The 22,207-nt window shown below is 48.6% G+C and overlaps 2 protein-coding genes across 4 annotated transcripts in view; one reads left to right on the forward strand and one right to left on the reverse strand.

Annotated features, from left to right (window-relative positions):
* The window catches only part of SRGAP3 (SLIT-ROBO Rho GTPase activating protein 3), a 115,883-nt gene extending 96,085 nt beyond the window's left edge, over positions 1–19,798 (forward strand). Inside the window, exons 12-22 of one of the 3 annotated variants that reach the window (XM_061455999.1) lie at positions 318–420; positions 3,012–3,072; positions 3,478–3,555; positions 4,621–4,755; positions 7,958–8,063; positions 8,357–8,584; positions 9,754–9,833; positions 11,896–12,076; positions 12,633–12,782; positions 13,148–13,475; positions 15,755–19,798. In XM_061455999.1, the coding sequence (XP_061311983.1) occupies positions 318–420; positions 3,012–3,072; positions 3,478–3,555; positions 4,621–4,755; positions 7,958–8,063; positions 8,357–8,584; positions 9,754–9,833; positions 11,896–12,076; positions 12,633–12,782; positions 13,148–13,475; positions 15,755–16,171 (1,867 nt within the window). In that variant the 3' untranslated portion in view covers positions 16,172–19,798. Of the gene's footprint in view, positions 1–317; positions 421–2,307; positions 2,339–3,011; positions 3,073–3,477; positions 3,556–4,620; positions 4,756–7,957; positions 8,064–8,356; positions 8,585–9,753; positions 9,834–11,895; positions 12,077–12,632; positions 12,783–13,147; positions 13,476–15,754 lie in introns of all 3 variants that reach the window. The other 2 variants (XM_061456000.1, XM_061456001.1) reach the window with 2 other exon arrangements.
* THUMPD3 (THUMP domain containing 3) overlaps positions 1–22,207 on the reverse strand; it is a 350,792-nt gene that overhangs the window by 135,938 nt on the left and 192,647 nt on the right. The gene's annotated exons all lie outside the window — the stretch shown is intronic.

Raw genomic sequence — 22,207 nt, forward strand, 5'->3', positions numbered from 1 at the left:
GGACCTGCAGAAGTGAGGCCATTGTGGCGTGGGCTCCAAAATGAGTTAGCTAAGTTAGTGCTCGAGTAGCACTGTATGATGTGGCGGTGTGGAGCCCAGTGCTTTGCAGGTCCCCTGGTCCTGGGGGAGCCATGTCCATGCTGGAGATGCTGAAGCGTGAGCGGCTGCAGAGTGCATGGAGCCACATGTCGAGTCCTCACAGAGGGATTTTTCTGTTTGATTTATTTCTTATTCTTGGTCATAACCTTTGAGATCTCACCCTGTCATTGCACTTACATTGGTGTTTTGTTGATTTATTTTGTTCCATTTTCTCCCAGGCCCCCATGTCTTCCCCCTAAGCCACAGAAAATGAGGAGACCTAGGCCTCTCTCAGTCTATAATCATAAACTCTTTAACGGCAATATGGAAACGTTCATTAAGGTACTCGCTGGCTGACAGTAGGAGTTTATGAACGCTCTGAATGTAATGGTGGCTTTCCTGTCCTAACTGCTGGCTGCTTTCCTTCCTCGGGGGTGTCTCTGGTCTGCCCTGCACCCAGCTGACGTGGCCAGTACAAGCTTAGCCTCAGTGACAATTTCTCTCCATAGCTGTCCTCATTTATTCCTTGCATTTCTCATCCTGTCACCAGCACAGAGGCAAGGTAGCAGTGAGGACCCTCGTGGCTGGTGGCCATGCTGGCAGGCGGTGTAGCACAAAACACTCATCATCCTGTGCTGTTTCCACCCATGCTGGGAAGGAAGATCAGACTGCCCCTCAAAGGATCAGCAGTGCCTCCCACCTCCCCCTTTTCCACCCATTTTTCGTGGTCATTTCCCCTGTAGCTGAGGCAGACAAAATAACTCAAGCTCCTAGAAAGTGCTTCCCGTTTGTAAGCCTTGAATTGAAATACTACACATATGGCTGGCTGTGTGGGAGGGTAGACATGCTATCCTTATCCTTAAATAAAATACATTGATAATAACCAGCCCAGCTGGCTCATCTCTGTGCCAATGGCTGATCAGTGGCTGGTGCCATCTCGTACAGCTCGGCACTTACTGGGAGTCTGAAGGCTCCTTCCCGCAGCCCCAGCAGGAGGGAAAGCCGGCAGCGAGGGCAGGCAAGAGCCATGGCAGTGTGGAGCTGTTTGCTGCTCCCATGGGAGCTCTGCAAGCACCAGGAGAGGTGACACTGCAGCTTGCACTGCAACCCTTGCCGGCACTCAGCCAGGGCCCCAGGGTCAGCTTCCAGTGCTGGAGCAAAGCGATTCCTAAGCGGCTGTGAATGGTCTCCTCCAATCCTCCAGTCTCCTCCTCCTCCTCCATCACTGATAATGTGCAGCCTTCATAAATGTGGGCTAGAGTATTTTCTTCATTTAAACTGGGATGAACCCAGATGAACTCAATATCAGTGCAGTCCCAATGGAAGGGGCCCTGCCTGTCCCAGGAAATTACCCAGAAGAAGTGATTTGAGGAGAAAAATGAAGAGCTGTGGATGTGGGATTTGTCCCAAAGGACACCTCCAGCTATCTATCTGCTAATCCTCCAAAATCCAGCACTTTGCTATTGCTTGGCTGCTGGAAAGATTTCCAAAGGAAGTAATGCAGTTCCAGTTGCTTAGAGTGTTTAAATCCTGCTCTGAAGAAAGCTTTAGTGAAAACACTGTAGGAAGCACTCATGACAAACTGCTGGATTAGGTAAACTAATGGGCATTGTACATCTCAGATTTATTCTCTTAGGCTCTTTTAGTGCAACCATAAGCCTAAGGGTGAAGTTTATAAACAGTGCACAGTCACAAGTAATATACAGACCTGACTGACAAAGCCAGTAATCCCTTTAATACTTGTGATTATTCCTTCCTTAAACTGATTTTTATGTCCAGCCTGTCTAGGGCTGTGGAGGAGGAATTATCTGCAGTGGAAATTCATCTGAGCAGACGGGTGTCCTGTGCCAGCACGGACTTCTTACTGACAGTGCTGTGCTGCTGGGGTTGTCCTCGAGTCTGGGACACAGGGTCCCTCACACCAGAGTAGCTCTCCCCAGAGCTTTGCCTGCAGCCCGGGCAGCATCCCTGGGCTCTGAGAGTGCCGCAGCATCAGGGAGGGAGGAAATCCAAGAGGCTGTTTCTGCAGGTCGCTGAGGCTTGGGTGCAGTGTGCCAAATGGGGTTTGGAAGGGAGGGTGCACAGCCTGAAGGCTCGGGTTGGACTTTGCTAAGCTGCCATTGCATTTGAGCGTTCATGGCCTCCGAAAGAGGTGCTCACCTCTAACTGAACTTATCCTTGCTTAATCTTTTCTTTTTCTCCCGCTCTGCTGCTTTTTTGTGTTCTCAGAGGAAGGAGGAATGCGCGAACAAGAAATCAGGTATTTACCGGAGGCCCGTCTATGAGACGAAGTAAATTAACCAGAGACATGCAACCATGCTCTAATGGAAAAAAAACAACCAAACGAAGCCCCTGAGGAAAATAAATGTCCACTTAGGCAGTCAGACACGGCTCACGTTTCTCCTTGAGCTCCTTCCACAAGGGGCCTGGAGAGAAGCAGCTTTGAAACACAAGCCAAAGCTCACCACAGGTTCAGATACCAGCAGTTCATTTCATGCCCTGTGGTGTTTTGGTGTTTGGGTTTCTTTAGCGGCTGCTGACAATGGCTTTTTAGGTGAAAATAATGTTATAAACTCTGTTATTGGAAGCCTGTTTCATCAGATATGGCACAAGTTTTATTTCGGCTCAGCATTACACCTTTGAAATTCAGTAGCTGTGATCCTGTTGCATCAGTCCCCGGTTTCCACCAGATAGTGAGCAGCAGCCTTTCACGCACTGATGAAAGCTTTTTTAGTGCATAGCTGACTGCACATAGTATACTCAGAACTTTTTGATGGCTTAATGTGCGTAACACCTCCTTTTCTTACCTGTCCTCTTACTAAACTCCATGACACTGAATTTCACATCTCTGGTTTTGCGATCTTTAATGCATTTCCCGTGTTTTGTTATCAATAAACCAGTAACTTTTAACTTTCTCCTTTCCTTTCATGAAGGATTCAGGACAGGCTATTCCACTTGTAGTAGAAAGCTGCATTCGTTACATCAATTTGTATGGTAAGTTGATTCAGTAATTCTCACAAACTTTGTGCAAAGGAAATTAAGTATTTGTGGTTAGCAGTGAAATACAGTAGAGATGCCTACAGCCCTTGATACACGGGCTCATGTAATAATTACAGTGCCATTGCCTGTGATGTAGCATTGATGGCTGGCAAATATTTAGGTGGTGTTAGCACTTAACTCAGGTTAAATGATTCTCTCATGCCCCAAGCCAATGGGAGCCCTTTCAACACTTTGATCTGGGGGGCCTTGATTGGAGAATACAAGCAGGAATGAATTGTAACAGGCCTTCTTGTTCTGAGCTTTTCCAGGTGCGTGGACTCATGGTTTCTCCTGTTCAGTACCAGAAAGCACCACATAGACAGTTACAGAAATCTCATCTAAACCATTGTTCTTTTCCAGGCCTTCAGCAGCAGGGCATTTTCAGAGTCCCTGGCTCCCAGGTGGAAGTCAACGACATCAAGAATTCATTTGAGAGAGGTGTGTTGCCAGCATGTGCAGCTACAGCTGGGATGCTCTGCTGGGAGCAGAGATGGTCGTTGGGAGTTTCAGTGTGTGGTGGGTGCATTAGACATTGTGTAAAGCCTGTGCTGAAGGCTTTTCTGCTGAGACACAAGGAGCTTTTATCCCCTTCTAGCTATCTCAGTGTTGTATCTCCAGCAGTAGTGAAGAATCACTTAGGGAAAGAGTATGAGAAGTAGGGGTAGGTGCAGAGTTCTTTTCCACTGTCATTAATGAGGAGCATGAGAGTCATAAAATAGTTTGTTGGGATCCATTTTCCTCCTTCTTGCAGTGGTTTGTCAAGGGAGGAGCAGCATTGCTGTGTGTACCTGGGAACAGTATTGGTTGTGGAGTTGCGGTGATTCTGTTGAGAAAATCACATTGAAGGTGCAAGGCAAGATAGGGCAGAGCAGTCCTGCTGTCAGCAAGTGAAGGTGGAACTGTGAAAGGGACAGTCTAGATGGGAGTAATGGCCTACGTGGCATTAATCTTTGAGAGCATTGGAAGGCTCAGGGTGAACGTGGCCAGGAATAAGGCAGTGATGGGATTCTCAAAGGCTGGAGGATCCAACTCCTTTAGGCATTGAAAGCCTTTTATAGATGTAAGTCACTACAATGCTATCCAGAACCGTTCAGTCTGTTCCAGAGGCATAATGGCACCCTCCAGTTAAGCCTGTCTTCTCGGGCTTTCACTCACCATCATTTATCTCTGCTCAGCTCTCTGTGCTATTGCTTTAAATGCAAAAAGCACTGGGCTGGAAACTGTGAAGGAAAACTGATTAATAACATCCTCAATTTCAGGAAAGGTTCAAAATACCCACAGTAAGCAGGTTTTTAGTAGGTAGGGCTATAGCATGTCTCAGCAGGATGCTGTATAAGAATACCTTATTAAGCTCTTCTCTTGCTGGGAAAATGCAGAGCGTTACCACACAGAGGAGGGTTTTCTGTCTGTGGGAAAGTCAGAGTTTCCTCTAAGCTAGCTAAAAACCACATATCAAGTCCCACTCAGTAGTAATGCTGGAAATGAAAACTCTTCTCTGGGCAGGCGAAGATCCCCTTGCTGATGATCAGAATGAACGGGACATTAATTCAGTGGCTGGAGTCTTGAAGCTGTATTTCCGAGGACTGGAAAACCCCCTCTTTCCTAAGGAAAGGTTTCAAGATTTGATATCTACTATAAGTAAGTACATGTGACAGCTCCGGGGAGAACAAGTACAAGTAAATGGGGGTCATTAATTGCTTGAACAGGGTCAGCTGTGGTCCGGCCTGCACAGATCTGCGGGTAACAATGGTTCCTGTGCCTGCCCATCACGTGTCACACAGTTGTGGCTCCTGGGACCCAAAGGAGTTTTGCTGCTTTAGCTCAGTGTCTTGTAGTAAACATAGTGAAGATGAGTAACTCCTGGCTGCTCACAAACCTTCTCCAGCCCCTGGATCTACAGAGTTGGTTTCAAGCTCACTCCATCAGCTATTCTCCAAGTGTTTGCTATGTGGATTCCCCATACCAAAGGGAGCCAGAAAGTGCTCTGAGATGTGAGGGGTTTTAGTCACAAAGGTCTGGGATTCCTGCCAGGGAAAGCCCAGTTACTTCTGTCCTGTCCTGAATTCTCCTCCCAGCTCCACTTGTTCTGGTGCAACTGAAGAAACAGATATCCCAGCTGGGGTTTATTTCTCTCAGTACCTTGTAGTAATGACATACATTTATTGGCAAGTCATGGCAATTACTCCCTGGGGGAAAAGAAGAAAGCAGAATGAATCTGATGTTTCGGAGATGATGGAGGAGGGTGTTGCATGCTTTGGCTACAGGATGACTTTATTTTACAGGCATCAGGCTTGTTTTGGGGTTCGAGTGTCTCAGTACATGGGTAGCTTCAGGGGGAATGACTGGCAAATATGTACTGATGTCCTGCATTTGGCTTTCACTGCTCATGGCTCCTTCCCCCCTTCTTAATGTGCATTAGTGCTAGAGATTTAGTGATGTCAAGACAGACAGATGATATCTAGAGGGGAATGATGCAGGGATGGGCTTGTTCCAGAAGGAGAAGAATGTGTTTTATTTGTCAAGAACAGTTGTTTTGTACATTAGCTTTAGGAAATTCACTGTTGCCTTTCTGTTTTATGTGTAAAACAGGCAACACATCTGTAACATGGCAAAAGGAGCTGTTTCTGCACCAGTTTTATGCCCCAGACAGGGATTTTTAGCCTGGCTTGCAGTGCTTGCCCCAGCTGCCCTCCCCAGGGGGCTTGCAGCAGCAGAGTGCAGAGCCTGTGAGGGCACAGCCTGCAAAGAAGGGGCTGGATCCCCTTCAGTGCCAGGAAATGTGCTTGGTGATGTGATCTGTGCTTGCTGATAGGCTTGTGCTTTGGAACCATCCCTATTTAATGCCAGTTTGCACAGTTTATTAAGCTTTTGGGTTTTTTTTTGTTGCAAACATCATCTGTTAATTTTCTGAACAGTATCCTCTTTTCTCTGTTTTTTCTCATCTTAACAAGAATTTTCCTTTTTCTCATCTTTCTTTTCCTGCTGCTGTTGCTACCTTGCAATTAAGGATGGAGTTTAAATGAATTAAAGTGCCTTGTTCCCATTAAAAATCTGACCTTAAGCGCATCTGACTTTCTGACACATAAATAGAGGCTGTGTAATTGGTGTCACAATCCAAACAGATTGAGGAAGCCTTCCTTCTTTGAGAGCCGCTGCTCAGTAAAACGCCACCCTCACCGTAAGAGCTTCTGCCTCATTTTGTCATTATGGTGGAAAGGTTAAATGCAGCCCTGTGGTTTGGGGTCCCCAGTACAGTGCATCACAGAGCCACCCTGATTCCCTGGGCTCCTGATAAGGTTATTCTGAGCGAGCTTTTGCAGCAAGTGCTGCTTCATAAGTCTGAGGGCCTCTAAGTGTCCGCGGAAGCTGCCACGCTGATGTGATGGGGAAGCCAGGCTTGCTGGTGGCAGAGGAAAGGCTGGTTTTCCTTTTGCTTATGGGGGACTGAGAGTTTGTATGGATGTGTTTCTCAAATGCACATGAGAAATAGATGGATTTGCAAAGATTCATTCAGAGGTGTGCCAGTGTCGTACAGTGATTGATGATTGCTCTAGTTCCTCTGAATTCCAGGCAGTTGAAACATTTTGCTAAGTGACAAAGGCAAGTGCTTCGAGACAATATGTTCCTCTGGGTTTCAGAACAGATATCTATTGCTGCGGCTTTCTATCCAGTTTCTATTTGTTTATTGTTTTTTTAACAAATGTCCTTTTAAGTAAGAGCAAGCTGAAGAAGTACAGAACGCAGCAAGCAATAACAAGGGATAAATGTGTTCCTCAAAAGAAAGAATTGCCAAAACGAAATACTATAAAGATTCCCATCTTTATACTGAAGCCAAATTTCGCTTGGAATTTTGAACAAATGGCAGCCCAGCCACATGCTGTCAGTGGATTTTGTTATGGCTAGCAAATGTCAGAGTTTGAGCCAGCACAGTAAAGTAAGCATCTCTTCCACACGTCTGAGGCTGACTGCTCTCAGAAAGCTTTGGTACTGTTTGTCTGCCTTCTATACAGTAAAAGCCAAAGGACTGATTAACTACATAATACACTAAGCAGCTTAAAAAAGCAGTACCTTGGGGGCTGCAATGTGCTGCCAGCTGCTGCAGGACGGCGCTGAGCCCCCTCAGTGGGTTGGTGCTGGAGCTCTGCAGGTGAAGGAGGCTCCTGAGCAGGGGCTTTCACATCCTCCTCATGTGGGGCTTCAGGATGATGAGGGTGCAGCACTGGGGTCCCAGGTGAGTGAGCTGGCACTGGGAGCAAGATGGCTCTAAGTCACCTTCCTTCCTGCAGGAAGAAGCTGGTTTGTGATAGCAGCTATGGGCTTTGTGCACTGCTGTGGGGAGAAGTGAATCTTGAAGTGCTGACACAGAATCAGTTCCAATTAAATTCCTAGTGGGAATTTAATCAATGAGAGACTGGAGCGGAAAGGCTCAGAAGGACCTGATGCCTAACCCGTGAGAGTAACGTGAATAAGAACCTCATTTAAAGATCTGCACTAGAAATGCAGTGCTCCATTTTCCAGTGCCGTGGTGACTCAAGCTTTTGAAGAACAGAGTAGTTGTTGAGGAATGAACTAAATAATTCATAAACATTTTAAAAGTGAAACTGTGGAGATGTCTTTATTTGCTGTTGAACTGAATCTGAATTTGTGTGTGAATCCACCCACGGAAGAGTGCTGTGCCTGATTCTCTGCTTGCACCTTAGTGCCAAACCAGTGGATTGAATCTGGAAACAGGCTCTTTTCCTTGCACAGTGGGCTACTAGATCTGGAACAAGTCCCTCTGGTGCTGTATTACCTGGTCCTGAGAAGGTTTAAAGATGTGTTTTCTATCCATGTGTTCCAGAAATCGAGAACCCAACCGAGAGAGTGCACCAGATCCAGCAAATCATCATCACTCTGCCTCGGGCTGTCATCGTTGTCATGAGATACCTTTTTGCTTTCCTTAATCAGTGAGTTTGGGTTTTGTTTTCCTCTTTCACCAAGTTTCTCTTTGCCTCCCTTTTTTTTTTTTTGAGGGCTCCCCTGTCTTTGTTGCTCAAGTCCTTCCTGGTATTGCCATGGAGAGTTGTATTTTGCTTCTACATGGGCCTTGCCTAGTCACAGCTGTATGTCTGGGGAAGGTGAACAGCTCAGTGATGATCACTTTCTTGGTGGTAGGGGTTTAGTGGTGGTGGTGCTGGGAGGTTATTCTGAGAGAGCAGAGGAAGTCAGCACCATGCCTCCCTAACACTTGTGCTTGCAGCTTGTCACAGTACAGCGATGAGAACATGATGGATCCCTACAACCTGGCCATCTGCTTTGGGCCCACTCTGATGCACATTCCAGATGGGCAGGATCCGGTGTCCTGCCAAGCCCATGTCAATGAGGTCATCAAAACCATCATCATCAACCACGAGGGCATCTTCCCCAGCCACAGAGAACTGGAAGGACCTGTCTATGAGAAGTGCATGACTGGAGGGGAGGAGTACTGGTAAGGAGCGGGGACAGGACTTCATTGGTTGGAGAACTTAAAGCTAGATCCCCTGCTGGGGTTATCTTCTGGCATTGTACATCAAGAGTGAGCCTGTGACAAAATGCAGAGCTTTGGCTTGATTCCTGGCAGACAGAGAGCTGAACCCAGCTCACATGAGTGTAGGAGAAGGGATCTCGGGAGCAGATCCCTAAGAGGATGGGGTGTGAGGAGAGCTTTAGGGACATTTAGACTTAGTCTTCAGGGCAGCCCTGCACAGTGCAGGAGTGAATTTGTCCCTCTGCAGAAGGGGCATGCCTTTTCGCATTTATTCCTGTTAACATTATGAATTAGGGGTGCAAGTGACATATATTTGATATGCTTGTGCAGTTTTACACTGGTTAAGAATCTTACTCCATACAAGGCTGTCTGCATGGTTCATAGTTATAACTCCCTTCATTAAAACTAAAGAGGATTTTGCATACCTGACCAGTTAGTCTCTACTTAGATGTATCAGTTTTACTTTTGATGTTAGCTTTGCTAGTTAAAACAGAGTAGGCGGTTTCAATGAGTATTTCTTTTTTCTTATGCTGACTCAGGAGAAACTCCCTAAACAAGCTCTCACATTAGAAGTGGTTAATGTGGTATTAACACTAAGTTATTGATGATGATTTTAACATTGATATTACACAGTTGTCTGGAGGATGCTGAAATTCTAAACTGACACCCTGATCTGAGTTTCAACAAACCTGTATTTATAACAGACTTGAACTGATTTGTGTACAAGTTTTACACATTTCTGAGACCTAATCTTCCCTGACACCAATCACCTACCACCATCCCTACTGATGCAAGCGGAGAATAAAATGCTAAAACCAAAAGTGAATGAATGAATGGAACATTTTAACTTGGTATCACTTTCTGTATGTTTCGTCAAATATGAGTAAGATGCTTGAGCAACAGAACGTGGTGTTCTGGGCCTGAAGATTGTGGTGCGAGTGTCTGCTGTTCTCAAAGCAATTTCAGAGATCTACTGTGATTTACAATGACCATGAGTCCTATGAAAACTAAAGCCATAACTCTCTCAAGTATCACTGTGGCCAGAATTTCCCCCAACAGCTTGCTTTCATTAAGTGCCTTAGGAACAGAATCTCCTTCTTTCTTTGAAAGCATGGTGTATTTCATTTCAGTGACAGCCCGCACAGCGAGCCGGGCACTATTGATGAGGTTGACCATGACAACGGCACAGAGCCACACACCAGTGATGATGGTGAGTATAAATGTGAGCAGCAGAAAATTAGGTCTGTTTTAGGAGAGCTGTGCCTGCAGGAGGGCAGTGTGCGCTTCAGTCCTGATCAGAATAGAGGCTGGAAGAGTGTCTGGCACTCTGGTGGGAGACAGTGGTTTTATGTGCTTAAGTAATGAAAATGAATATTAAAAGAAGTTGCATAGGATGCACATGGACCTTTGCAGTGGTCTGCTTCCATGGTGGGGTACAAGGATTAGTTTTCTGGAGCTGTTCAATGAGATTCCATTAATCTGCTATTTCCTGCCCTGACAAAATGCTGAAGCTTTCCAAGGCTGACAGGGTGGTGGAGGGCTTGCTGGATGCAGGGAGGAGGGGAAGGACACAGCTGGGCCGGACAGCTCAGGACCTGCTTTCAGCTACAGACTGGAGACAACAGGACTAGATGATGAAGGCGAGCAAGCTGCCACTTAGTCAATTTTATGCTTGCATGGTCACATTAATAGCTGTGATTGGAGTTTCTGGGTGATTAACCATGGTGCAAGTGTAGAGAAGAGGAGCAGCTTTATTTCGTGAAGTTACATATCCCTTCTTCCCCTCTCTCTTGCCCCACACACCCTCCCTGATGGGAAACTCAACATTTCATCAGGGCTGTGAGAGCCCTCCTGGCTGCTTCCCCTGTACGTTTCCTTCAGGGCATTCCCCGTTGATTCCAAACACCCCGCCACTCCTATTGATGTGGATGTGTATTTTAAGGTGGTCAAAATCAGTCTGCTGAAGTGACCTCTCCTATCTCGCATGAGGTGGGGAATGAGGCAGGGGTCTCATGCAGCATCTCCCATGTCCTCCTCCATTGTCTCCCCCTTTGTGTGGGTTTTGTCGCTGAGTAGAGCGACAGATCACATCCTGATTGCCGCTGATGCCAAGCCTGCGGTTAGTGATAGCACAGGCAGCGCTGAGCCAGTTTCCGTACTTTAATGAGAACATGACAGATCATCAGGGACTGGTGGATTTGCCCTATTTTAGCTTTTTCATCACCTGTCTGCCCGTCTCCAGGTGCGGTTTAAAATGATCTGGAGTCTCAAATAATCAAGGTACATTAACTGCTTGCTTGCCGGCTCCAATAGAGGTAGCTGGGTGGTAGCAGCCTGCTTTTTCACCCTTGTCTTGAAGCAAGGTGAGACAGAGTGCAGGACAGGGACTTCTGCCAATGCAGAGAGAAACACTGCCACTGCCTTGTGATTGCTGCAGTGCTTTCCCTGGGATTCAGTGCTCCCAGCTGGAAACAGACTTGCAGAAGAGCTGGGCTTCTCCACAGGCTCCCGAATACCAACAGGCTCCTCTCTGGATGCACCACCAGCTCCCACTGTGATGCCCATGGCCAGGGGCTCAGAGGTTCCTGATGTGCTCACAACCTCCCAAAGTGAAGTCCTCCTGCAGCCCACTTGAATTTCAGGCCCTGAACTCCCAGTTTGTGAATCCCTGGTGTTTGGTAGAGTTTCAATTAGAAGAAGTGGAGAAGTGGTGAGATAGAGTGCTGGAAGGTCTGCAGGTGTATTAGAGTGATGCAGAGCAGCTGCCTCGCCAGAGCCGGTATCGGCGTTTCTGTGGGCATTCCCAGAGGGGGATTTGTTACTCATCAATAATTCAGCCAAACTGTCTCCAGGATTAGGAAAGGAAGAGAAGGTAGGTGGGGCTTTGATCACAGTATCTGACAGAGCTTGACAGGATCCCAGTCTGGAGGATAATGGGGTTCTGTAACTAAAGATATCACTTTATAGGTAGAAAATGGGAATGTGGGTGGTGATGCCATATGCACACAGGGAAATTTCAACTACTCCCCATCTGGTTTGTAGCTTTTTGTAATTGCTGGTAGTTTGTGAGTCTGTGAGAAATCCCGGGAAGGCTGGAAGAACACAAAGGCTTGATCAATCTAAAAATAAGATGGTTTGTACTCATTGAAAGATGCTCTTGGGAAGCTAGGGCAGCAGCATTACTGCCATGCTGGTGAGATGTCTCTAGATTTACTGTGCTCTGGGGACTGTTGAATTAAGTTCTTCTCTGTCTGTGCTTCTTTCCTTGTCAGAAGTGGAGCAGATTGAAGCCATAGCAAAGTTTGACTACATTGGACGATCTCCACGAGAGCTCTCCTTTAAGAAAGGGGCCTCACTCCTCCTGTACCATCGGGCATCAGAAGACTGGTGGGAAGGGAGACACAATGGTGTGGATGGCCTCATACCCCACCAGTACATTGTGGTACAAGACATGTGAGTACAGTGGCATGTGTTGATCCGGGATGTTAAAATCACATGTCTTCACAAGGTTCACTTTAGCCACCTGAAATAGGTGGTCAGATTTCCCAAGGTTTAATGACTTTGGTGAGAAGTCTCGATCTGTGAGAAATCTGTTTCCTCAAGCTGATAAAGCCAAGCACTAAATACTGTACTTCAGTGTGCCTGAACCCCAACTGTCATTGACCCCCAGCTTAATACTGGCCTTGCCCCATGTGTACATTGATCTGGCACTGTTTAGTGTCCACCTGGCCTGTAGGCACATCCTAGGGTCCTTTACGGATGCCTCTCCTACTGCAAGTACTGTATCTGGATAGATTAAAGTGGCAACAACAGTGCAGGGGGATATGGTGACATGATGTTTGCTCTTTCCAAGCTCTGGGTGCTGTCTGAAGTGATGGCCTTGGTCCAGGCCTTTGTTAACAATCTCTAGAGCTGCTGGAGTGGTGATGTTCAGGTCTGTGTTGTGGCTGGGCCCTAGCCTGTCTCCTGGGGCAGAGCCCTGTTACTGATGGAGGTCTCCTTTTCCTAGGGATGATGCATTCTCCGACAGCCTGAGCCAGAAGGCAGACAGCGAGGCGAGCAGTGGACCACTGCTGGATGATAAAGCCTCCTCCAAGAACGACATCCAGTCTCCAACAGATCATATTGTGGACTATGGCTTTGGGGGAGTCATGGGCAGGTAGGGAAACTCTTCTTCCTATGAACACAGATGTGGTTACTGTTGTGTGGGGAGAGTCAGTGTGTGGTGCAGGGCAAGGCAGACGGGAAGGCTCCAGTAAGCACTGCAGAATCATACAAGCATGGAGGGGGTTTTCAGGTGCATTGCTAATGTAGTTCTTAACAGGTAAAGAAGGTACAATGCTGCCCCTTTCTTGGCACTGGCTAAAATGTCTGTCTTCCCTCTTACCTCAGTCTTGTAGAGCTGAAAGGCTGGAGTTTGGTTTGATCTGAGCTCTCAGAGCTGAGCAATTGTCTTACAGCATGCAACCAAATGCTTTTGACCTGACGGACGGTGACCTTAGTCTTGTGATGGATTCTTTGCAGAGTGAGATTGAGGTCTGACGGTGCAGCTATCCCTCGCCGTCGAAGCGGGGGGGACACCCACAGCCCGCCCCGAGGGATGGGTCCTGGCATAGACACTCCTCCTCGAGCAGCGGCCTGCCCTAGCAGCCCCCACAAAATACCTCTAAACAGGGGCAGGATTGACAGTCCCGAAAAGCGCAGAATGGCGACATTCGGCAGCGCAGGCAGCATCAATTTCCCAGACAGAAAGGCCTTGTCTGATGGCCACCCGCTGAGATCGACCTGTGGATCGACTAGACACAGTAGTCTCGGAGATCAGAAATCTCTAGAAGCAGAAGCGCTTGCTGAGGTAAGAGGGTTGTGAAGTGGCTCTCGGTGCCCAGGGATCCAGAGGTTAAAGTGTAAGTCACTGGGGTAGTGCCGCAGAGCCCCTTCAACACACTCCACAATTACAGTGCTGTTGAGGCTGCAGTGTTTTAAAGATAAAGATGAGCAGCCGACAGCTTGCCTGCTTTTCCAACTCTATCGGTTGGTCTAATAAAAGATGCTGCCTCCTTCCACAAACCGTGTTTGTTCAAAGCAATAGGCAGAAACATTCGATCCACCACTGAAATGCGCTGGCAGCAATTACCTCCCGCAGGGAAGGAAGCGCATTATCTTCATCTGGCTCTCCATGAGGAGCTTTAAGAGGAGAAAACTGGATTTGCCAAATCAGAATTTGACTGATGATCAGTGTTTGGAGAAAAGGCTTCACGTTTGTTACGGGCTGTTGTAGCTACGACCTCAGAATTGTTAGACTGATCCCAACATGATGCCTCCAGCCACACAACATCATCAGTGTCACATTAAGCCATCGGTTCCACACTGCTCATTAAATGCATGTTACCTTCAGCATAGCGTGCAGCCCTTCTCTCTAGCACTGGCAGGAGGCCCCCGGCCAGCCATGGGTTATACCAAACCTGTTAACATCTCAGAGAATGGTCCTTTCAGGGAGCAGGTTTCAGAACTCCCAGCCTCTCAGGGACCACCTAGTTCAGGCACAGTCCCCACCAATGTGTGTGTCAGAGCCCTGGGTGCTGGCAGTGCTGTGGATGGGCTGTTCAGTGTCCCCAGTTTCAGCAGTTTGCTTCATGCCATCCTCAGGCAGGAGCAGCAGCAGCTGTGGGATGGTCACTGATGTAGCAGCTTGTGTGCCATGGGGTTAGGCAGGCTGTTGTGTGTAGAATCAGCTTCTTTTGGTGGGATAAGTAATGATGGTTGCAGAGATGAAGCACTCTGGCTGTCCTGTTTGCTTTTCCACCAGCCACGCTCCTTGTTTTCTTGCTCTGCAGCACGCTATCCAGCTTTTCTGACCATCAAGAGCTTGCGTTTGGCGTGATCCATTTACAAGTTACGGTTGTAGTGCAGTATGTGCCCTGAGGGTTGGCTCAGCTGGGGACCACGTCCACCTTGGGATGGGATAGCAGCACCCATGAAGTCCCCAGCAGCAGTGCAGGGCTGTGGAGCCTCCAGAGGGATGGGTGAATGCTGAGGATGGAGCACAATAGGCACAATTTTCTTGGGTTTTGGGGGGTTGTTTTTAAGCCTTGTGAAGGATTCTGACTCAGCTGATGTAAATGAACACTTACCTTGAGTCTGCAGGACTGCTGGACTTGGTAGTCCTGTGGCTTAGCTCTCAGAGGATATTTTCATTCGTTACCTGACCAGCCTAAAGGAATTAGAGCAAACTTGATCATTATTTCCTTTCTGCTGAGCCTCTGAATGCTCTCTGAGGCTCACCAAGCATTTTGTATGCATTCTAAAATTAAGGACTTATCTATCCTAGGAGAATGAAAAGAATTAACTACACCTACTTTTTAAACACTTGATTCAGTTGCCTTAAATCACTTTGAGATGGTCTCTCTCTGAGTCAGTGGCCTTAACTGAGTTGAGGCAGATTTAAGTGAAGCCGAACTGGAGCCTCTCTATTTCTGAATGAGACCATCAGTACTGCAGTTGTAGGCAGTTTAGCTGATTTACTTTAAAGGGACACGTCTAGCTGAGCTGGGTTCACCTTCTGGAGGGTCTCTGTGGACCAGACCCATGGAGGCCATATGCTAGAGACACAATGAGGGGCTGGGGCTGGTCTCACCCTGCTGCTTCCCTGCGTGCAGGGAGAATTCTTACTCTTCTATTTAGAGCAAGCTGCCATTGTGCTGCTTACTCCTCGTACATCTGTGTGGGTTTCTACAGTTGCACAGGGGCAGCAGAGGTCCTGTACATCTAATGGAGGCTGCAGGGCCTTCTTTTCTGGGGGGAAAAACCAGCCTCAGTGCTGTGGGGGAGTGTAGAGATGCCCTGTCTTGTGAGATGTGGAGAGGCTGGTGTTCACCCCATCACTCGTGGTGCTTGGGGTTTGCTGCCTTTCAGCTGGCAATAAAACTCCTCCTGACTTGAGAGACATGGGACACCTTTGTGCAGGCGGAGATGGGGCTTTACATCTTGTTCCAAGGCTCCTGCTTTGCCTGGAGGCTCTGCCATACAGACACACATGCCATGATGGGGTTGCCTCTCCACAGAGCGGGATGCAGGAGAGCAGGGTGGTGCTGTGGCTTGGTGCTGACATCCCTTTGTCGATGGTGTTCGCAGGACATCGAGAAGACCATGAGCACAGCACTGAACGAGCTGCGGGAGCTGGAGAGGCAGAACACAGCCAAGCAGGCTCCCGACGTGGTCCTGGACACACTGGAGCCCATGAAGAACCCCCCGATGGGCGCCGCCAACTCAGAGCCTGCCAGCCCCCTGCACACCATCCTCATCCGGGACCCCGATGCCGCCATGCGGCGCAGCAGCAGCTCCACCACGGAGATGATGACCACCTTCAAGCCGGCACTGTCAGCCCGGCTGGCCGGGGCTCAGCTGCGGCCGCCTCCGATGCGGCCGGTGCGGCCGGTGGTACAGCACCGCTCCAGCAGCAGCAGCAGCTCAGGGGTGGGCAGCCCCGCCGTCACCCCCACCGAGAAGCTGTTCCCCAGCAGCTCGGCGGATAAATCGGGCACCATGTAGGCTGGGGCTGGGAATGCCAGCGCCTGGATGGTGGGAGCAGGGCCAGCAGCTCGGCAAAGCCTCGCTCTGCCAAGCGGGAAGTCACATCCGTCACATCCGTGCTCAAGAGGAACCTCTCCTGAATGGGAACAAGTGCGTAGCCTAGGCCTGGTGGTTGATTGTACATACATGTGTGTGTGTGTGTGTGTGTGTATGTACATATGTGTGCACACACACCTCCCCATCCATACAGAAACACTTCCCAAGCTTGCAGCCCGACAGCAGGAGGAGGCGGTGGGTGTACGTGTTGGCACTGGAGAATACACGCTCTATGTAGAAGTATATATTAAAAAACAAAGTGTACAGAATTCAGTGACTTTTTAAAAAAAGTAGATTTACCTCAGAAACTGGCTCTGAAATGTCCTCTAGAGATGCTGGGTTGAGTTGAGTTTTCCCCAAGGCTATTCGTGTGCGTGTGTGTGCGTGGAGGTACGTAGCAGCTGTGCGTCGAGCAATACAAGCCAATCCTGGAGTTTACTTTCTGCATCTCTTAGCATTTACAAAATGGGAGGCGGGGGGGGGAAATACAGTGGATGTTGTTCACTGGAGGCCTATGGAGAAGAGCTGGAAGTTCACAATTGACAGTGTGTGTCAGGCCGGCTGGAGCGTCTGCTCAAGTGGGATCCTGAGACACCTTCATGTGCGCCGTGATGCCCTGGCCGGGAGCAGGGACACAAAGCGAGGCGTGCTCCATTGCTTCACACAGGGAGGAGGATGCTGCTGCTGCACTGGGGTACAGTGCTGTCCTGCCTACGCAGTGGGGTCCAGAGGACTCTGGATTTCAGAATGAACAAGGACTAGTGACAAACCTGTGGTAAAGCAGAGTCGCTTACACAGTTTTGAGATGCTTCATTTCCCTTTCCCCACACATTTGTTTCTTTATTTTTAAACCTAATAGTATCTCAACAGATGGGACTAAGTGGGCAAGAGGAGGCTTTGGTACAATAATGTTCCTTTATTTGAAGTTGCACAGCAGCACATGAGGGTCTTGATTCAGATTGCATCTTCTTGCATGAAAAGCATGAGCCATATTTGACCATATCAGATGCAGAACTGATCTGATGGGGTGGTATTTTGCACTTTCTGTACTGTACTATATAATACAACAGTTTGAATTTATGCAAAAGAATCTACATTTTCTTTTCCGTCTGAACATTTAACCCAGAGAAAAAAAATATGCAGAAAGAGCTGGGGGTTGCATGGTACTTTGATAATCAAGTCTCCTGTAAGCGCTGAATTCAAGACACTCTGTGCTTCTCCTGCAGTTTTTTCTTCTACAGATTTCCATGCAATGACCCATGGTTTATTTGGTCACTTGCACATGAGCATGTACTAACGGCTCCTCCATGTCCATCCTTTCTTCCTGCTATCTCTGATTTCTGCTGTTGTCTTGTGCCTGGCCAAAGCAGCTAGCGAGCCTCATCCAACAGTCGCTGCCCATGGTGGGTTTTTGTTCCCCTCCTCATCTTGCTCTTCTCTCGAGCACCACTGCAGCACCCAGCTTGCCCATGGCCAGAGGAGCAGCCTGGCTTCAGGAAGGCAGCGATGGCTGAGCCCATGGGTCCTGCTGCATCTCGTGTCTCAGCCGGGAGCTCGCCCTATGTTCCTCCCATGTGCCAGACCCATCACAACCCCGGCGGGACCAGCCCGGTGGTGTCCCCATGCCAGTGCATAAGCATGTGTCCCTTCCTCCCTGCCCGGCTCTGTATATATTGCTGTACTTGCTTAAATGCTGGAAAGTAACTGTTAACATGTAAACTGTACAAAAAAATAGGCTAAGATTAGATGAAAGCCACTCACCAAATCTTTGCACTTAGTAGGTAGCTCAATGTAAAAATAAAACCCAGTAATAATAATAATGGTAATAATAAAAAGAAGTGAAAAACAAAGCCGCAAAGCTAACCTTTCAGTGTACAGTGGGGGAGAAGTACTGTATGTAGTGATTCTGTCATTGTTCCTCCGTATAATGCTGTGAGGGGAAATGGTGTTTATGTACTTGTCTGTTAACATTGTTGACATTTGTAATTACCACAATTGGTTCGTACTGATGTTTATTTTTTCCTCATGATTTTCCCCCTTCTCCTGACTTAGGCTAACCCAGAGGTCAACGCCTCTGTCATTTCGGGCAGCAGATGTTCAAACAGGCTGTCAGTCTGGTCTGGTAATGAACCAGCAAATGTGCTTCTAGGGGGTGGGAAGAAACCCATTTGGCACGAGAGCTGTCTGTTCATTGCCAGCAATTCTATTTCTTTCTTTTCCATTTAGTTCCTGGAGAACATTCACTTTGCCAGTGTTCTGGTTTTTTTATATACTTTGAAAGATGACTTGATAGCAAAACCATGTTTATGAGGTTGGGGTTTTTGTTTCCTCCCTTCTTACTTTTGAAGATGCGGTACGAGTTCCAGTGTCTTTCTATTAAATTATTGCCTTTCGTTTTCCTTTGGTTTGTTTTGTTGTGGGTTTTTAATACAGTTGTTTTCTTATCTTTAAGTGCCTTTTTGAGCACCAGAACAAATGCTTGGAGTTTAACGTCCTAGGAGCTGTACACATCGAGATTTCCTTTGTACAGTTGCGTTGTGCTGGGGTGATTGCTTTTAGAGTCCTTTTTTATTTGATTTGATTTCTTTTTAAAGACAAGAAAACCAGGACGTTTTGTTGGAGAATAAACTACCCCTTTTTAACATGCTATTCCAATTGTAGTTTTAACTACTGTAAATTTAAGGGAAGAAATGTATTTTTCTGTAAGCTAACTTGGCACAAAATCGAAACATGTTACCTTGTAGGAGTATCATAACTGGAACCTGCTCATGTTCTATGAGTGACTGTACCCCGATCCTTGATACCTCTCTAAAGGTGTAAAGACTGTAGGCTTCAGAGAGCTCACAGAGCTTTCACTGTGACAACCTCCGGCCGCGCCGCTGCCGGGAGCGGGTGGTGGGATCCGGGGCAACCAAGAGCAGGGTGTTCATGGAGCAGCTGTTTCTCTGCTGTGCAGAGCAAGTGCTGGCCTCCAGTTCGGCTCCCGCAGACCTTCCCCATCCCATGCCGAGGGGCTCCTTGGTGCTTGCCCACCCTCCCCGGGGCTCAGCATCGCCTTCGATGGTGCTGACTCGAGAGCAGCGGCACCCATGGCGGCCTCTTCTGTGTACAGACTCTTCAGCAACGCGTGCAAGTGTGTCGGTCCCCGGGTGGTGGTGACAGTGCACTTTCTTCCTTAGGCTGAAGTACCCCGGTAGGTCCTTTTTGTACACCCTGGGCTGTGTTATTTAACTAGCAGTGTTGTGGTTTTCATGGGGCGGCAGTAGATGGCCCGAGCCTGGTCTGGTTCCAAGTGGCTGGGCTGTGAAGTCTGGTGAGGATGGGTTTGGTTCTGCTGGGAAGCCGTAGGAAACCGCTGGCTGGCTGCCCTTTGTAATGGTCATCCTCCTCCTCTGGTGTTGTCCCTGTAATGTATGGTGAGATGCTGTTCAGCTAGAGTGTCTGAGTGGGTCCTCTGTCATGTATGCTGATGATGCCATGTAGATGAAGCCACTGGTTGGGTGTGGACTCATCCCGTTGAATAAAACTGCTTAACTTTTCTCAAAAACACTGGCTGTGGTTTCAGAGTATTTGCTGCCTCTGGGAGCATTTGTGCCTGTACTTGTGCTCGTGGCTTCCCCATCCCTCATCCCTTGATCCGGCACCCTCAGTCAGAGGTGGCCAGGGTCCTGCTCCAGAGCCGTTCCACAGCACCTTCCCCCGTAGCCATGAGCAGTGGCTCACCATGGCTGACGGCGTGTGTTCCACAGTTTCTGTTCAGATGAACCACTGTAGAGCACAGATGGGCTCCTTCCTCCCAGCCCTGGGCATATGGTGAAAATACACAGGGAAGAGAGATGTGAGCCAGTAAAAAACCACCCTGCCGCTTCCTAGGGGTTGTAAACTTGCCCATTTCCCTTGGTGTGCAGGAGCTGTGCTGAGCTGCACCAGCCAAGATTCACCCCATGTTTCAGAGGGACCATTGCTTCTTTAAAATCTTATCTAAAGTCCATTTAGGTAACAAAGTCCCTTCACGAGCCTCCTGCTGGGTGAGGGCACCTTTGGGTGCGTTATTGCTTGCCCACAGAGCAGGCTGCCTCAGGTGGAGAAGGCGTAGGTGAGGATGGCAGCCAGGGAGCTGTACTCTACACCTGCTCCGGGGGGACCTCACCATCACCTCTGCCTACATCAGCTCCCCAGGACCTCGGTGTGTCTGTGCCTTAGGGGGATTACCAGCTGGATGAGGCTGGGGTAACACTGAACAGGCAGGGGGACCAGACTGCCCATGTCAGCAGTTCAGCACATGAGTGCTTGCCTGCACGGGAGTGTGAGGTTAGTGTTGCTCTCAAAATGCAGAGGGCGGCTTTGGCAGTGAAGCGTTGCAAGAGCAGGCTTGCTTCCAGAGAGCCGATTACACAAATGTTAATTACCACAGGAGAGGGGGACCACAACACAGCACTCGTGTCCCTCCAGCAGCTCACCCCTCGAGCCTGTTAGTGCCCATAGGATCTCCAGGGATGGAGATCTGTGGCAACTCCCACAACAGTGTGGGTTTCTGTTAGGGGTTGTTCCTCTCCTCCATCACTGGTCCCCTGAGCAGCTCTGCCTGTACCTGCTGCTCCCCACCCCGCTCCCTGATGCAGCCCCTCAGGACCAGGGGCTCTGTGCCTCCATCCTCTGCCCACTCCTAATGACAACTGCCCCCTCTCCACAAACACCTGCTGAGCTGCCAGAGCTGCTTCCCCTGGACAAAGGGCAAGAGCAATTACCTCCTTCCAAAGGGAAGGGGAGAGAGGGATTAGGGGGCTGCTCAAGCCAAGGAGAGGAACAAAGTCCCTTCCTGCAGGGCAGCAGATCCCTGTTGGCCCCGTGTCCCACGGTCTGGCCCCATTTACTTCTAAAGAACCAGCAGAGCCAGCTAAGTGGATGTGAAACCCATGGTGAGTGCAAGAGGGCATCGTCCATCACAGCCAACATTCCGCCCTGGAGGTGTCCATGTGGCACAGTGCCATGCTCCCTGCCAGCTCCCAGCAATGGCACCACCTCGCCAGTGGTCTCCACCACACTGGGTCACTCCTCCCCCAGCACTGTGCACTGGCAGCTTTAACCCATGAGATTTATTACCAGATAAAGCAACTTAATTAAACCGTTTCCTAATGCACACGCACTGCTGGTTTCATCGAAGGTCTGCCCTGCTCCAGATTGTTCTTCCTCTGGGACCAACTCGAGTTGAGAAGGCCCCCACAGTGGTGCTGGTACTTAATGAGCCAAATGAAGCCTTGGTCTGAGAGTAAATGTCAGCATTATCAGTAAATTGGTGATTGATTTCCAGTTAAAACTCCCTGTTGCCCAGGACTCCTAACTAATACAGGGTCATGTTAAGCTATTTATCATTTCTTCTCCTGACAGCAAGGCTTTTAGTGCCAGAACTGGGATATCTATTGAATGGGCATTGGGCATGTTTAAGGTTGGGGCTCAGTACCTGTGCTGAGGTGCAGGCAGCTTTATAAACTTACGGTCATTAAGGCTGGTTTGGAGTTCCAAAGCTGCAGCTGCAGCCCATGGGAGAATGAGTTACCCAGGGCTGCTGGCATGGTGTTAGAAGCCCTAGGTGCTTCCCACTGAGCAGTTCTGGGTGCAATGCCTCAGCCCCATGCTGTTGTGAGGAGCATTTGGCTGTGACAGTGCTACACCAGGACCTGGAGAGCTGGGAGCCATTCAGCCAGCCAGTGGATTGCAGTGCACATATGGCTCGTGTGGCCTCAGCCAAGCATGCTGCCGAGGGGAGATGACTTGAGTGATGAGTGGCTATTAATATTTAATTTCATCCCATCTGGGTACCTTCTTAATTCAGTCCTTGTTATAATTCTTCCTGATTGATTGCCACTCTGCTGACCGCTGCCTTGCACGGTGCTGCACACATTCAGTTTCAGCCATCATCAGTGATCTCAGTGAGAAGGAGACCCTCTCACTGCAGGG

Source organism: Pezoporus flaviventris, unplaced genomic scaffold (assembly GCF_033815535.1).
Source record: "Pezoporus flaviventris isolate CSIRO_AGI_PZ_B2104156 unplaced genomic scaffold, CSIRO_AGI_Pfla_v1 ptg000021l, whole genome shotgun sequence".
Classification (NCBI taxonomy): domain Eukaryota; kingdom Metazoa; phylum Chordata; class Aves; order Psittaciformes; family Psittacidae; genus Pezoporus; species Pezoporus flaviventris.